This window comes from Pristiophorus japonicus, chromosome 2 (assembly GCF_044704955.1).
Source record: "Pristiophorus japonicus isolate sPriJap1 chromosome 2, sPriJap1.hap1, whole genome shotgun sequence".
Taxonomy (NCBI): domain Eukaryota; kingdom Metazoa; phylum Chordata; class Chondrichthyes; family Pristiophoridae; genus Pristiophorus; species Pristiophorus japonicus.
In genome coordinates this window covers 209,075,187-209,093,035 of record NC_091978.1, presented here as the reverse complement: position 1 = coordinate 209,093,035, position 17,849 = coordinate 209,075,187, and the positions used below count along the sequence as shown (strand labels likewise).

General features: G+C 45.6%; 1 protein-coding gene across 3 annotated transcripts in view; it reads right to left on the bottom strand.

Annotated features, from left to right (window-relative positions):
* LOC139243617 (protein FAM184B-like) overlaps nucleotides 1–17,849 on the bottom strand; it is a 418,508-nt gene that overhangs the window by 66,265 nt on the left and 334,394 nt on the right. For 2 of the 3 annotated variants that reach the window (XM_070870807.1, XM_070870811.1), the window contains exons 6-8: nucleotides 11,527–11,637; nucleotides 11,301–11,441; nucleotides 904–1,025 (exon numbers count right to left, since the gene is read on the bottom strand). In XM_070870807.1, the coding sequence (XP_070726908.1) occupies nucleotides 904–1,025; nucleotides 11,301–11,441; nucleotides 11,527–11,637 (374 nt within the window). The remainder of the gene's footprint in view (nucleotides 1–903; nucleotides 1,026–11,300; nucleotides 11,442–11,526; nucleotides 11,638–17,849) is intronic. The other variant, XM_070870810.1, reaches the window with a different exon arrangement.

Genomic DNA, 17,849 nt, shown 5'->3' with positions numbered 1-17,849 from the left:
TGATGTAAGAAAAATTTTTTTTATGCTGTGAGTGGTTGGGTTCTGGAACACACTGCCTGAAAGGGTGATGGAGGCAGACTCAATCCTATCTTTCAAAAGGGAGTTGGATAAGTATTTGAAGGAGCTTTGGGGAAAGGACAGGGGAGTGGGACTAGCTGAGAGTTGGCACGGGATAGACGTGCTGTAACCATTCTATGATTTTATGATTCTTATACTTGTAATAAGGTCTGTTGAGTTACCATTGAATGATTTTCTACATGGGTAAAAACTGGAAAAAATCTGACTCACTTAAACACACTTCATATTTTTTATATATTTTCTATTTATTTAAAAAAGTTACACAAAATTTGAATTTGATATCAGTATGGAGTACAGTCCTTTTGCTATTCATTAAAAAAAACATTTTTTAAAAAATGGGGTAGTTTTCTGGAATTAAAATTAAAACTTCGTCAGTGTTTCTGGGGAAGAACATTTTAAAAGTTTTTACTTGCAGTAACTTTTAACAATTATTTTATTGACCTAATATCTCATGGATATAGTCAGCAACACTCTGAATCACCATCTACATTTGCAAAAAACAAAGTATCTCAGCATGCATTTAGTGCAGCACTGCAGTCATATTAGCCCTGAAATTCCTGGCCCACTGCTGCACCACTGGAAGTATATTATCAATAGTCAAGAAAATAAACCTCATAAAACTGCATTTTTCCTGTATACTCTGAAAAGGATATTAAAACTTTAACCTGATAATATATTCAGAACTGAATAAAAATTTGAACTGATTCTAAATGCAATTATACTTGGAAGTTCAGAAGTGATGATACAGATAAAAGCTTCATAGCCAAATATAATAAATATATTTTAGGGAGAGATAAATGCCACTCTTTGTAGAGTGTAACGTACCGTACTTTTTCTTTCCATTTTGTCTCTATTGGTTGTAACAGTTGATCTCTCATTTTATTCTGTTCTTTTTGTAAGGATGAAACCAAAGCTTCATGCTGTTCCTTCTGCTTTTTCAGTTTCTCCTGACATGACAATCAAAAGAGTGTAATGAACATGCGATTTGCCATTATCTCTTTGTTGTGTATGCAATAACTGTTAGACTGAGTACTGTTTAAATCCAAGAGGTATGACCTCGACTCTGCTTTATTAAGGTCCAAAGTGACTAATATACAAAATGGCTGACCTTTTATACTTGGGCTGCACACACGTGCGTGCAGTCCAATGGCCTCCAACAGTGACGCCATCTAGTGGCTAGTGATCCCAAAAGTACATAGATGACAATACCCCCCTCTAAGATATTAACACAGTCTTTTACAAATTGAGACGGTCCGGTGTTTTATGCTCCCGGGTTGACCATCTCAGTTCAACTCCAGCCTTGGGTGAGTGTTCAGAGTCTGTTGTAACTGGTGGCTGGGTGGCTGACCTGGTGGGAGTGGCAATGGCCATGTCAGGGATTGAAAGTCCATTTTCATTGAACATGTCAGTGATTGAAAGTCCCAATTCACTGATGACCACTGAGTCCTCTGATGACTGGGGGTAGGTTGCTTGGTCGTCGATTGTCTCTTTCTTCGACTGTTCCGGTTCGTCTGTGTGCTGCAGCTTTGTCTGATTCATATGTTTCCTGCATGTTTGCCCATTTTTGAGCTTGACAATAAATACTCTGTTGCCCTCCTTGGCCATGACAGTACCAGCGATCCACTTGGGACCCTGACCATATACAGGTTCATTTACAGAAATATTGCGTGACACAGCTGCGCGATCTGATACCCTTGCTGACTTTGTCTTCGATATTCAACATGATTATTCAAGTCAGGGCGTACAAGAGATAGCTTGGTCTGAAGACCGCTCTTCATCATTAGTTCAGCAGGCGAGACCCCGTAAGCGTGTGTGGACTTGTCCTGTAACTCAGCAGTATGCATGACAGGCGGGTCTGCAGTGACCCTTGGGTTACTCGCTTCATACTCTGCTTTATGATTTGGACAGCACGTTCTGCTTGCCCATTGGATGCAGGTTTGAACGGTGCTGACCTTACATGTTTGATACCATTGAGTTTCACGAATTCTTGAAACTCCTGATTGGTGAAGCACGATCCGTTGTCGCTAACAACAATGTCAGGCAGACCATGTATCATGAACATGACACTGAGATTCTCAATGGTAGCTGTGGATTGACATGATTATACACTCTATCCACTTCGAAGATGTATCCACCACAATTAAAAACATTTTCCCAGGAAGGGACCTGCAAAGTCTATGTGGATCCTGGACCATGGTTTGCACGGCCACGACCAGAGACTCGGCGGCAATTCCGCTGGTGCTTTGCTGAGCTGCACTGCAAATGTTGCACTGATGCACACATGATTCCAGCTCAGAGTCAATTCCTGGCCACCATACATGAGACATGGCAATGGCTTTGATCATTACAATGCCAGGATGTGTGCTATGTAGCTCACGTACAAATTTCTCTCTCCCTTTCTTGGGCATAACAACACGATTGCCCCACAGTATACAATCCGACTGAATAGACAGTTCATCTTTGCAATGAATGTAAGGTTTGGTCTCCTCACACATTTGCTTGGGTATGGCAGACCAATCACCTTTGAGGATGCAACTCTTCACCACCGATAAAATTGGGTCCTGGCTGGTCCAGGTCTTAACTTGTTGAGCCCTGACAGGGATTCCTTCAGTCTCGAAAGCATCCATAACTAACAATAGATCCACCGGTTGTGGCGTTTCCACCTCCGGTGTGGGCAACGGCAGACGGATCAAAGCATCGGCACAATTTTCGGTGCCAGGTCTATGGCAAATGACATAATCATAAGCGGATAATGTCAGCGCCCACCTCTGGATGCAGGTTGAAGCATTGGTATTGATACCTTTGTTTTCAGTGAACAGTGAAATGAGCGGCTTGTGATCTGTCTCCAGTTCAAACCGAAGACCAAGCAGATACTGCTGCATCTTTTTAACCCCATACACACAGGCTAGTGCTTCTTTCTCTACCATGCTGTAGGCTCTTTCCGCTTAAGACAAACTTTTTGAAGCATACACGACTGGTTGAAGTTTACCCAACTCATTAGCTTGTTGGAGTACGCAACTAATTCCATATGACGAAACATCACAGGCCAATACTAAACATTTACGTGGATCATAATTACCAGCAGCTTGTAAGAGCAAAGCAGATTAGTGGCTTTCTCAAAAGCTCTGTCTTGAGACGCACCCTACACCCAGTTGTCGCCTTTTCTTAGCAGCATGTGCAGTGGTTCTAATAAGGTGCTCAATTTAGGTAGGAAGTTATTTAAGTAGTTGAGTAGACCCAGGAACAAACGGAGCTCCGTCACATTCTGCAGCTTGGGTGCATTCTTGATGGCCGTGGTTTTCGCGTCTGTGGGCATGATGCCATCAGCACAATTTTCCTCCTAGGAATTCGACCTCTGGTGCCATGAAGACGCATTTCGAGCGTTTCAGTCTGAGTCCCACTTTGTCCAGACGATGTAGAACCTCTTCCAGGTTGTTCAGATGTTCCTCGGAGGCACGACCTGTGATCAGGGTGTCATCTTGGAACATGACGGTTCTGGGAACAGACTTCAGTCGACTCTCCATGTTCCTCTGAAATATTGGTGCAGCCAAGCGAATTCCAAAAGGGCGCCTGTGATAAATAAACAGTCCTTTATGTGTGTTAATGCACGTAAGTCTCTTCGACGTATCAACCAGCTCCTATGTCATGTAGGCTAATGTCAAGTCCAGTTTGGTGAATGAGTTCCCCCCCGGCTAGCGTTGCAAACACATCATCAGCCTTCGGTAACGGTACTGATCCTGTTTTGAAACCCTGTTGATTGTAGCCTTGTATCCTCCACAGATTTTGACTGTGCCATCACTTTTCAGCACAGGAACAATGAGGCTGGCCCATTCATTAAATTCAACCGGTGATATGATCCCTTCGCACTGGAGTCTGTCCAGTTTGATTTCGACCTTCTCCCTCATCATCTATGGAACTGCCCGAGCTTTATGATGGACGGGTCTTGCATCCAAGTCCACCTGGATCTGCACCTTGGCTCCCGTGAAGTTGCCGATGCCTGGTTCGAACAGCGAGGGGAACTTGCTCAGTACTTGGGCACATGTATCTTTCTCCGACGACAATGCTTTGATGTCGTTCCAATCGCATCTAATTTTTTCAAGCCAGTTCCTTCCAGACAGCATTGGGCCATTGCCTAGGACAATCCATAGCAGTAACTCGCACCGTTATATGACACTTTAATTGTGGCACTGCCAATCACCGTTATGAGTTGTTTGGTGTACGTGCGCAACTTAGCATTGACTGGACTCAGCCTGGGCCTCATAGCTTTAGTATCCCACAGCTTGTCGAATGCCCTCTGCCTCATTATCGATTGACTCGCCCCCATGTCCAGTTCCATCGATACTAGCACCCCATTAAGTTTCACGTTGATCATTATCGGTTTGCTCTTAGTTAGGAACGAAGACAGTTCATACACTTCCTCCTGTGGTATATCGGATTGCATATCCGGATCCGCGCTAGTCTGACCATCATCCTCCACATGGTGTGTCGCAGCACGCTTGCTCATCTTCGGACACTTGCGCTGGAGATGCCCCACTCTCTTTGCAACTATTTTGCTTAAATCGACACTGCTGGTGCCAATGATTTCCCCCACAATGCCAACATGGAGAAATCGGATACATTCCCACTGGCGGACTTTGGGCAGGCTCAGGTTTCACGTACGCAGTGGGGTAGGCCCTGCCACGTGCTGCTCTGCCGAACGCTAAATCAATCATATTTACAGTACTTGCCGAGTTTCGATTTTTCATTGATATCTGGTTTAGACTTCTATCAGTCGTCATGCATGACTGAGCGATCGTGATGGCCCTGTTCAAGTCCAACGTCTCCACTGCCAGTAGTTTACGCAGGATCACCTCGTGGTTGATGCCGATTACAAAGAAGTCCCGCAGCATGTCTGCCAACACAGCCCCGAACTTACACGGTCCCACTAGACGTTGCAGGTCGGCAACGAATTCCGCCGCATTCTGGCCCTCTGATCGAACGTGCGTGTAAAATCTGTATTTCGAGATGATGATGCCTTCGTCTGGTTTAAGGCGGTCCTGTACCAGTGTACACAATTCTTCATACGTCTTCTCTGTTGGGTTCACAGGCAGGAGTGGATTCTTTATCAAACCATAAATTTTTGGACCGCAAATCTGCGTCGCCGGCCTCCTCCATTTTGTTGGCCACGAAGAACTGGCTCAAACGGCTCACAGAGTCTGCCCAATCTTCTCCTTCCACAAATTGCTCCTACAATCCAATTGTGCTCATTTTTGCATGCAAAGGTTCTTGTTGCCTCGTCGCTAAATGTTGTGTATGCAATAACTGTTGGACTGAGTGCTGTTTAACTCCAAGAGGTACGACCTTGGCCCTGCTTTATTAAGGCCCAAAGTGACTAATATACAAAATGGCTGGCCTTATATACTTGGGCTGCACACACGTGCGTGCAGCCCAATGGCCTCTAACAGTGACGCCATCTAGTGGCTAGTGATCCCAAAAATGACACTCTTAAAGAGTTATTATTGATTGACTGCAAGCATTTAAAGAGTATTTTTAGAACCATGTTGGAGTTAAGGATGAGTCTGCAATTTCATTGCTGAATCTTCCTGGATATTTATGGGGGAAGAAGCAAGGTGGAAAGATGTAAATTAACATCCAACATGGAAAACTGAAGGACAAATAAACAATTTAATATAAATAGCTCCTCTGATAGCTGAATATTTCGTGGACTTGACCTCTACTGATCACATTTGAATAGGAGTGTAGATATCGGAAGATACTGGAGTCTTAGGGGGCGAAATTGCCCTTCCCCCCCCCAATTGGGGGGCGGTAACCTTCCGGAGCCAGGACTTTTAGCACCCAGCATGGAAGCCTGCCCCCGCCGCGGAATTGCCCTTACCGCCCTGAAAGGAATTGAAGCGCAATCTTCCACACTCTACTTCCTTTGGGGCCGGTAACCGGGGCTCTACTGGGTGGAGAGTCAAGCTTAAAGGGGAGGGCCGCTACGCACTCTGCATTGCCTCTGATGCACTCCACTGGGTCAGAAGGGCAGTGTGCAACCGGGCCAGCAGCCCAGCACCCAAGATGGAGTGTCAGGCTGCATGGTGGCGACCTGGACTAAGCTAGGGCTGAGATTCGGCTGACAAAAAAAAGATGACGGCCCGGGGCACCTCCCCTTTAATGAGCGCCCCGAGAGCGGATGTCCACCAGCCTCGCAGCCCTCGGGGCAATTTCCTCCGTGGGGGGTGAGGGGTCGTTGTGCCCCCTCCCCCAGGCAAAAACTATCTTGCGCCCTGTTAGCGCTCCCAGAGGTGTGAACGGGGTTACAAAAAGAGGCAATTTTGCCCCCTTAAATTCTTCATGATATAAAATTCCTGGGTCCTGGCAGGTTTGCAGCCACTTTGCCGTCCATGTCAGAGTTACGTTGGGAGTCTGACGGAAAGCCTTTTTTAATGGGTTTATCTACATTCGGCTCATTGTGTCTGTACCGGCTCTTTGCTAGAACGAAACAAAACTAATCTCACTCTCCCATGATCTCCACTCTCGTCCTTTCCCATAGGGTCTACTTCCATCCTTCAGGGGGCTAGTATGCTTCTTCTCCCCTGTCATTCCACCCCCTATAAATGCTGAGTTCCTGTGAAGCTGCGACTATAGGAACTTCTTGTGTAGGGAGTCCCGGCTCCTGGCTCTACCCCATCTATATCAATGGCATTGTACACTTCAGGGGGAAGCTCCGCCTCCAAACAAGGAAACTCACAGAAACCCAGAGAAGACTCCCTGCAAATCCGTGACCTGGGACCTGGCAGGTTTGCAGTCCTTTTGCTCGACCCATGTCAGAGTTACAATGAGAGTCTGACGGAACAACATTTTTTTTAAGGGTTTATCTACACGCACTCATATTTTCTGAATATTATGTAGGAACCCAAGGTCTTTCTATTCATCCAACCCTTTCGTGACTTTCTAATGAGTTTACACCTCATTCCTTATCTGTCCTTCCAAAATGTATTACTTACACTTTTCACATTAAATTACTTCTGCCACCTGTTTACCCATTCTGTTAATCTGTCCATGTCTTTGTGAAGTATTTTACAGTTCATTGGACTGTTTGTCAAATGCTCTACTTTTGTGTTGTCAGGAAATTTCAAAACTGTTATCCCAAAATCCAAGTCGAAATCTTTCACATGTACCAAGAATAAAAGCTGTCTCAGCACCGATGCCTCGGGTACACCACCTTGAATCTTATTCCAATCTGAGCAACACTCATTTACTCCTAGCACTTCGTTTCTTGTCAGTCAATCAGTTTCCTGTCGATGTTGCTACATTTCCTCTTACTCTATAGGGGGAGTTTTAACCTGAAAAAATGGGTGGGTTGAGGCGCAGGGGAAAGATAAAGTATTAAAAATCTAAATCCCAATCCCAACCCGCCTACTTCCGGGTTTAACGGAAGTGAGTTAGGGGGTGGGCAGCCAATCCCGTTGCCAGGAGGTGGGTTGGCACTTTAAATATGATAATGAAGCCCTGAAGCGTCTGCTTTAACTGTGGGCAGCCGTGAAATCCTGGGCCTCGGAGTTCCCAGCAACTGCTGTGAGGCGAGGAGAACCTCTGGGAGTAATCCTTGTGGGCCAGGAGGAGCAGGAGTGCTCCCTGCAAGCTCACCCACCATCAGCCCGCTCCATACAAACATCACCACCTCGCCACACGTCCCCGGGGTTGAGGATCGGAACCACCCCTCAGGGAACCTGTCTGTGCCGTCACGTGCATGCTGTGGAGTTGAAACTCCACAGTATGTAAGGAAACTTGAACTTCCCCCGCTCCGGGGCTGGTGTCCCGTATCCCCCCATTCTGGATGGGTCAGAAACTGCAAAATTCTGGCCTAAACGTCTGAATTTTTCTAACAAGCTTCTTGTGAGACAACTTACTGAACACCTTCTGAAAATCCATACACACTACATCTAATTAATTCCCTCTATCTATTCAATTACATTTTTAAAACATGACTTGCCTTTAACAAATCCATGCTAACTATTCTTGATTAACCCATCCATTTCTAAATGCTCACTAATTTTATCTTAAATTATAGGTTCTTTTCAGAACCAATTCCATTTCTATAAATAACTCTAACAATTGTCGCATATCATCATCATTTCATAGAATTATAGAATGATACAGCACAGAAGGAGGCCATTTGGCCCATTGTGCCTGTGCCAGCTCTTTGGTAGACCTATTCAATTAGTCCTACCCCCCTTCTCTTTCCCCATAGCCTTGCAATTTTTCCCCTTCAAGTATTTATCATATTACCTTTTGCCAATCACCTTAAATCTGTATCCTCTGGTCGCCTGTCACTTTAATTCTCCGCTCCACTCCCACTCTGACCTCTCCATCCTTGGCTTCCTACACTGTTCCAACGAGGCTCAACATAAGCTCAAGGAGCAGTACCTCAACTTTCTTTTGGCATTTACAGCCTTCTGGACTCAACATCGAGTTCAACAATTTCAGACCATAACCTCTGCCCATATTTTGCTCCCTTTCCTCCTTTTTAAAAAGAATTCCCACCCCTGATCTTATGTATTTTTTTCTTTCTCTGTTTCCTATGGCAGCTGGTAATTATTCTGCCATTCATACCCTATTTACACTCATCTTTTTCTAACTTCTGCCATTACCATCTCAAGTTGGTCCATCATCCCTTTTGTTTCTCAAATCTTTCCTGCCTTCCACCCTGTCACAGACCTTCCCTTTTGTTCTTTCCTCCCCTCCCCCTTTCAAGGCTTCTTAAGAATCTGTTAATTTCGAACATTCGCCAGACCTGACGAAGGATCATCAACCTGAAACGTTAACACTGTTTCTCTCCACAGATGTTGCCTGGCCCACTGAAATTTCCAGCATTTTCTGTTTTTATTTCAAATTCCAGCATCTGCAGTATTTTGCTTTTGTCCTCTGCCACTGGAAACATTTTCTCCTTATTTACTCTATCAAAACAGTTCAGAATCTCCTCTTAACCTTCTCTGCTCTAAGGAGAATAATCCCAGCATCTCCAGTCTCTCCACATAACTGAAGTCCCTCATCCCGGGTACCATTCCAGTAAATCTCTTCTGCATCCTCTCCAAGGCATTGACATCATGGAGTGTGATGCCCAGAATTGGCCACAGTGCTCCAACTAGGGCCTAGCTAGTGTTTTATGTAGGCTTAGCATGGCTTCCTTGCTTTCGTACTTTATGTCTCTATTAATAAAGCCAACGATCCCATATACCTTTTTAACAACCTTCTCAACTTGTCCTACCACCTTCAACGATTTGTTTATCTCTCTGTTCCTGCACCCCCTTTAAAATTGTACCATTTTGTTTATATTGTCTCTCCTCATTCTTCCTACTGATGCAGAATATTTATTTAATATATCCACCATAACCTTCATTCATCACAACTAGATTTCCCCCATCATCTGTGAGTGCCCTTAAACTCTCTTTAACTACTTATTTATATTTCATATTCTTATAAGAATCTTTACTATTACATTTTATATTAGTGCTAGTGTTTTTCATATTCCCTTTTAGCCCTTCTAATCTCCCTTTCCTCCTCCCTACTACATTTTCTATATTGCTAATATTTTCAGTATTTTAGCCCTACTTTTTATCAGATCCTCTCTTTTAGGTCATATTTTAGTTTTAATCTCTCTATCCATGGAACTTTATTCTTTGATGCACCCCATTATCACTTTATGGGAATATATTGATTTTGCATATATTTAAATGCATCTCATATCTGACATTTTCCACTGCTGATCTGCAGTCCAGTTTTCTAACTTTTCTGCATAGCCAGCTACCTTCTGATATCGCTGAATTTGACCTTTTTCCAATGCAGCACCATTATCTATGACTCTTCAGTATTCTTTTCTATTTTTACATTGATCGTAACTATGTTGTGGTCACTGTTTCCCAATTGTTGCACTCTCACATCAGTTATATCCCACTTAATTTCCAAGAATGAAATCGAGCAATGGTTCTTTTCCTGTTGGAGAAACATACTGATCCACGAAGTAGTCTTGGATGCATTCTAAAAACTGTTTCCCACTTTGACCAATACATTAACTTTATTCCAATCATTTTGGGGCAGTTAAAATCACTCAATCTTATTACGCCATTGTTTTGCATATCTCTGTGAAATGTCTGCAAATCTCAGCCTCCATCTCATCTCCACTGTATGGTGGTTTGTAATCTATACTGAGAATTGAATCATTCCCTTCCGATTTCTTAACTCTATCCATTTGAATTTTACCTTAGCACAACCTCCAGGGGCATCCTTACGTTCTAGTGCTGTGATAGAATCCTTTATAACACGGCAATCCCTCCCTATCTCTCTTGAAAATGTTACAACCTATATTATGTTCTCAGTCCTGTCCAAACCGAAGCTATGCCTGTGTTATAGCAACTATATTGCATCCCTCTATTGTTATTAATGCTTCTAACTTCCAATTTTGTTTTGAATGCTTTATGTATTAACATATTCAATCCTGACTCCAATGTTTTAAAATGTTGACACTTATTCTTTTTATAATTATCTCATTTATTTTTTGTTATCTCTTTGCTCCCCCCCCCTCCTCGCCTCCAACGGAAAGTGAATCTTTCCTCCTTCAACAATTAGCAGCTTTTTCCCGGTTACAATGGGTATAAGCAAACAATCATGGGCAAATGGAATTTCTTTAGATGATTATACAAAAATAACTTGCTATAGATAGAGTTGAACTTCAAAATTAGAATTACTTGTGGTCCTTACAGATTGATAAATGCCTTTAGGTATTAGCTCGCATAAAACCTATCACTCCACTAACTGGGATAAGGAGGAAGAGGCAAACCGATAAAGTCAAAATATATCAGAAATGGCCCACTTGCATTTGGAAATAACTTTGTAGACTGCCCCAATCTAACTAATTAGCTTTCATTAAACAAGTACATTTAAACTTTCTGTAAGCCTGCTAGTGATGTCCTATTTGACACGGAACCTGAGTTAATAATTGTCTTTGTTCCAAATGCCAGATTTAACATCAATCCAATATAAGGGTCTGTGATTTAAAAAGACAGCTTATTTGAACTAAGTGCGTGCAAATATTGATCGGGTTACAAATTAAACAAGATTTTATAACATTTGATTTGGAGCCGCAATAAATTTTACTGCTGCCCCCTTCCCATTCCAATAAACAGCCAATTTTAGCTAAATTACCATTTCTCTTGACCACTCTCTCATGCATTTCCCACCTGCAGCTCTGATATCTGGTTGAGTGCCTGTTCCCGCTCCTGCAGTAAGCTCTCATGAGTATCCTGCAATTGTGTAGAATATAAGTCAGTTTGTTCTGTGCTCTTATTGCTCTGCTTCATTAAACGTTCCATCCTGGAAATCTAGAAAGCCAATCAATTCTGAGTAAGCAACATTCGATTAAGTTGATCATCACCTGCAATAATATATGGCTCTATTGGTGCTCACCTGCTGCAGAGAGTCCTGAAGTCTATTGTAAAGCTCCTCCTTTTCTTTCTCTAACAGTCGTCTTTCATTCTCGACTTTGATGTTAATTTTTTCTAACTGATTCTGTAGTTCCTGCAATACAGATGTTAGTTATTGTAGAAAGACTTTGGGGCCGAAATTCAGGTACGCCAGAAAGCTGACGCACCTATGACTTTTTTCCTGGATTTACTGCTGGGATCCATGAGGCGGCCATATGATCGATTTTCAAAGTCCCACCGGAAGGCGGTCATAGTGGGGGCGGGAGATCAACAGGAAGGCAGACTGAGGGGCTGAATTTGGGTCGGGACCGGGATTCTGCCGCTGTCAATCAGCGGTGGAGTGGTGGTGACATCACAGCGCGTGTGTGTCACCACGCTCTCTCCCATCCATTAAAGGGGAGAGAATCTGTCATTTTTTATCTTCGGCCACTGGGCCACCAGGAACGGTTTCAGCCGGGTTGCCTGTTGGTGGCCCAGCCGAACCCGTGGGCACTATGTTGCCAGCCGATCGGGAAGCCGGGCCGCACACACTCCGGATAAGGTGCACCGACAGAAAAAGCTGTCGGGCACCACGCAGTGAGGCATTGATTTTTTTTTAGGTGAATTTCGCTCGGTTTATTTTTCAGGTGAGGGAGAGTGGCGGTGAGCGTTCTGTTGACGCGCTTGCGGCGGTCATCGGCATTGCGGCAGAATCGGGTCCAGGCCGAAAAATCCCTGACCTGAATTTGGGTCGGGGCGGTCATTTGATCACAAAGTGGCAGCCACATGGCTGCCGCAAACGGCCGTAACGGGTCTTTCTGAGACCCTGAATTTCGGCCCACTTTTGTTATTAACTCATAGAATCTAATTTATTTGAAAGTACTACTACGTTAACTGTCTGAAAATAATGTTTTATCACAATAACTGAAGCAGGCACAATTGCCCACAGCTATGTTTACACTCCCTAAATATGGTGCTGTATTAGCTTCCAGGCACAAATATCATGACTTTTGTTGCTGGAGGACAGATTACCTCATGTCAAGATTCATCATGAAGTGAGTTGACATAAGGTGACCCAGTAGCTCAAAGTGTTAGGAGCACTTGACACCCAATGAAAGTCATGGGGCTAGATTTTGCACTTTTGTGCAGATCGCCCAAAAATGGGCGTGATTTCTGGCGTAGGCGGTAAAAATGGGTTTTCAGATTGCCAGCTTGTTGGGCATTTTCAAAGCCCCTAGTCTCCATTTTAAAATTGGGCGTTACCATGAGCAATATGAAATGAGCGTTAGCGTTAAATCTCTCTGAACTTCTACCATAAAATATCGCCGTCTTTAGCAATGGCATGGCAACGCTCGATTCCTGCGATTCAGGAGGTCAAGGGTTATCATTACAAGTGCATAAGAGGAGACATGGTGAGAGGCAGCTGAGAGGGAGTGAAGGTGTGTGTGGGTGTGGTGTGGCTGCTTTGGGAGGAAGGAGGGAGCGTTTCAAGCTTTATAGCAAATTGTGCCAAAAAAACGTAGCTGTTACCAGCCAGATATTTTCCCGAATTTGGTGCCTATAATGGAGGGAGAGGAGGAGGCGACACAGCACACTATGGAGATTGACGCTGGCGAAAGTAGTGAGCTGGGAGAGGAACACATTGGAGGATGCAAAAGAGCGAGGAGGTTCTTGTACGAGGCTAATGCCTCCCTCATGCAGGAGGTTCAGGCACGCTGGGGTGATTTGATCCAGGGAGGGCGTGGGAAGCTGACCCTAAAGGTCTACTAGAAGATAGGGGCCGAGATAGCAGAGGTGGTCTTATCAGCGACCAACGAGGTGTGTGAGGGCAACCAATGCCACAAGCAATGGAACGACCTTGTCGGATCTGCAAGAGTATTACATTTATTTACATGTACTTATGTATTTATATAATTTGATTTGTAAGAGTCATGAGTGACTATCAGCAGATGTGAGGTCTTTCACTTTTACCGGGAATGTTGTACTCAAAGCCTGCGGCCACGGTGCACGTCTTTAGGTAAAGAATGATAATTATCATAATAATCATGATTACATCTGTTGATTATGTGTTGTATCAGTCTCTGTGACATTACCTAGCAATGATATCACGCAATGATCTTATGCCATGTTGTCCTGTCACCTTTTACAGAAGAAGCTCTTGACCAATAGGTCTGAGCAGAGGCGAATGGATGGGGGGCCACCAGCGACCTCACTGATATTGAGGAGCGGATGCTCACACTCCTGGGGAGGCACCCCCGGACGGCCCCGCAGGCAGCTGCAGACCCTGAAGTGATGCCACGTGAGTAAAGTATACATCATTGCATGATCTAAAGTCAATAGATGCCACACCCACTCATATCCAAACAATCATATATGATAGATGATTTCTAAAATTATCCTATAAATAATGCTGGCCTAATGAAAATCATTGCAATACAGAATGTGTTGCTGGTCATGAAATGTGATGTCTGTGATGATTTTGATAGCAGTGGTACTTTTGTCGTGCACATGCTGTGAGTAGTGCTGGACTCACCTTGTGACCCGAGCACCCCTTTCTCCTCTAATAACCTCATTTGTTTTTTGCAGTTCAGCCAGCAGCGCATCTCAAGGCAAGACCACAGAGGCCAGTAGGTGGGGGCATGGGGCAGGAGTCGGCGGATGATCCTACATCTGCTGCTGAGAAGGTCCGATTCTCGCCCGTCAATCAGCTGGGTCTGTTCTCACGGATGAGAGCGCGGACTTCGAGGAGTTTGCATCGCCACGCTCCAGTAGCCATTCCACCCCAAGGCCATCTCGAGCTCCTCTGGCCATTCTCACCTCCACTCTGTACGTATCAAGCACCTCGCCACAGTTGTCCCCAGGACGGCGCCGTTCCCGCGGAGGTTTCGTGGGCGTGGCAGGTCTTGTCCACGAGCGCCAGATGAGAGCGGAGAGATGGTACAGTTGTCTAGGAGGACTGTAGACAGGTGACCAGATCCTAAATGCATTCGGGGACATATCCCGACAGCTGGCCACCATCTACGGCACCATGACGAAGTACTTTCCGCGGATGGCGGAGGCCCTGGAGGCAATAGCCAGGAACACTCGAGGCACAGGACTCCAACCCTAGGTTCCACACCCCCAGTGCCCAGGATCCTGCTTCTGGATCCGAGAATGTTCCCACTTTGGTACCTCCCGCTCCCGTACCCGCGTAACCACTGGCTCTGCCTTCATCCCCCCCAATGAGGCACCGCCTGAGGAGCTCCTCGGCCAGGCGGCGTGGACTGAGGAGGGGAAGGGGTAGAGGTGGGGTGAAGAAGGGAGGGGGAAAGGACAGTGAGGTGCATGTCCGCAGGTGATGGCTTTGTTATAGCTTCATCTCGGTATATGCAATTTGTTGTAATGCATGGGGGGAAAGGGACCACCCTGTTGATTTGCATTTGTGTTCTGTATTGCTGGACATGTTGACCATTTGATTGATGTCAATGATCTAAAAAGTGGGGTGGGGGAGTGTTTTTGCCCGTGATACTTATGATTTCAGACCAATGGTCGTATTAAATGTTTTTTATTCAACATAACCTTGTTGCACATTGTCTCAGATAGCTGGACCATTACACACTGATGATTCCTTAACATGAAAGGGTATAATTACACTGAACTTGAATCAACTTAAGCTTTAACTGGCATCAAGGTGATGCCCACCATTGATGTCTGAGCTGCACACACAGCAGTGTCAATAACAGCAACATTCTTTCAGGCAAATCACTCATTTATGAGCTCTGACGTAAGAGTCTTGCAGCTATGTAGCCACCACGGACCCTTTCCTGCGGTCTGGAGCGGGGCATGGGCACAGTTGCATAGTCAGCCTGATTGTCTGGCCCGAGATCAGCATCCAGCCCCTCATCCTCCGCTTCCTCTCTCTCCTGAGGTGGACCAACGGTCCCTTCTGGCAATTCTTGTCCTCTCCTGATAGCCAGGTTGTACAGCATGGAGCAAACCAATATGAATTGAGCTACTTGCTCAGGGTTGTATTGCATCTCCCTTCCCGAGTGCTACAGGCATCTAAACCGCTGCTTAAGCACACTAATTGTTTTCTGGACCACATTGCGTGTGGCTCTATGGCTCTCATTGTATCGCTTCTCGGCCTCGGTGTGGGTGTCATGCAGGGGAGTCATAAGCCAGGTGGCTAGGCCATATCCTTTGTCACCGAGCATCCAGCATTGTCCTTGTGGCTGACTGGTAAACATGTCAGAGACAGTGCTCTCACGCAGGATGTGAGCCTCATCGAAGCTGCCCGGACATTTGGCATTCACTGCCATAATTATCTGGTTGTGGTCGACAACTAGTTGGACCTTCAGGGAGTGAAATCCTTTTCTGTTGCGAAAAACCTCTGGGTCCTGAGAAGGTGCCCGCATGGCGATGTGAGTACACTGTATTGCTCCCTGCACCTTGGGGAATTTAGCAATTCGGTAGAATGCTCCAACCCTGTCAGTCTGAGCCTCCGTGGTCATAGTTGTTATGTATGGAGAAACAGTCAGACTGAACACTGTGAGCTCAAAGTAAAGTGTGACCTTAGTCTTTTATTGCAGGTCTCCAGAGTGCCTCTCCAACCTGTGAAGCCTCCTTAAATACCTGTGCTCCCAAGGGATTATGGGATCCCTTGGGACTCCAGGGGATGAGCCCTCTGGTAGCTGTACAGAGTAAATACAAGTTTACATATATAACAACATTCCCCCACAAAGATAATAGTGTAACTATTTACAATGTGAGTTGATCTGGGGCTGATCGTCTCGGTGTGAAAGCTGGTATTGTTGAATCATTTGTTGTCCCTCACTGGACTGCGGTGCAGCTAGCCTTGCTGGGCTGCCTGGTGTGTTGGGTCCTGCTGGGCTGCTATGGATGATGGGTTCTGCTTCATGGTCAACTGTGGTGCCGGTTGCCACTGGTGTGTATGTTGGGGGATCAAAAAAGGTAGGGTCCAAGGTGGGTTGCTCAGGATAGTCCGTGAATCTGAGTTTGATTTGGTCCAAGTGTTTCCGGTGAATGAATCCATTTGAAAGTTTGACCCGAAAGACCCTGCTCCCCTCTTTGGCCACGACAGTACTGGGAAGCCACTTGGGACCTTGTCCATAATTCAATAAAATACAGGATCATTGATTTCAATCTCGCGTGACACATTTGCGCTATCATGGTATGTACTTTGTTGAAGCCGCCTGCTCTCTACCTGGTCATGTAGATCAGGGTGAATTAAAGAGAGCCTTGTCTTAAGTGCTATTTTCATGAGCAGTTCAGCAGGTGGCATCCCAGTGAGCAAGTGTGGTCTCATGCGGTAGCTAAGCAGGACTCGGGATAGGCGAGTCTGCAGTGAGCCTTCAGTTACCCTCTTCAAGCCTTGCTTGATGGTTTGCACTGCTCTCTCTGCCTGACCATTGGATGCTGGTTTAAACGGGGCAGATGTGACATGTTTGATCCCGTTACGGGTCATGAATTCTTTGAACTCAGCACATGGCCCGTTGTCGCTCACCAGGACATCGGGTAGGCCGTGTGGCAAACATGGCCCGCAGGCTTTCAATAGTGGCAGCGGACGTGCTAGCCGACATTATCTCACCTTCAATCCACTTGGAGTATGCATCTACAACCACAAGGAACATTTTATCCAAGAATGGGCCTGCATAGTCAACGTGTGCCCTAGACCACGGTTAGGAGGGCGAAGACCATAAAGTTAGTGGCGCCTCTCTGGGTACATTGCTTAACTGCGAGCATGTATTCCATCTGTGAACGCAGGACCCTAAGTCCGCATAGAGACTGGGCCACCACACGTGGGATCTGGCTATCGCTTTCATCATAATGATGCCTGGGTGGGTACTGTGGAGGTCATTGATGAAGGTGTCTCTGCCCTTCTTGGGAACCACTACATGTTTGCCCCACAGAAGGCAGTCTGCCTGTATAGATATTTCATCTTTGCGCCGCTGGAACGGCTTTATCTCTTCCTGCATTTCCACGGGGACACTGGACCAGCTCCCATGAAGCAAACAGCTTTTGACTCGGGGATAATAAGGGGTCCTGGGTTATCCAAGTTTTGATCTGCCGGGCAGTGACGGGTGATTGCTCACTCTCAAATGCTTCCATAACCATGGCTAAATCTGCGGGCTGCGCCATTTCCACCCCCGTGGTGGGCGATGACAGTCTACTGAGAGCATTGGCGCAGCTTTCTGTGCCTGGCCTGTGGCGGATGGCATAGTTGTATGCGGACAACGTGAGCGCCCATCTCTGGATGCGGGCCAATGCATTGGTATTTATCCCTTTACTCTCGGAAAACAGGGATATGAGTGGCTTAAGGTCAGTTTC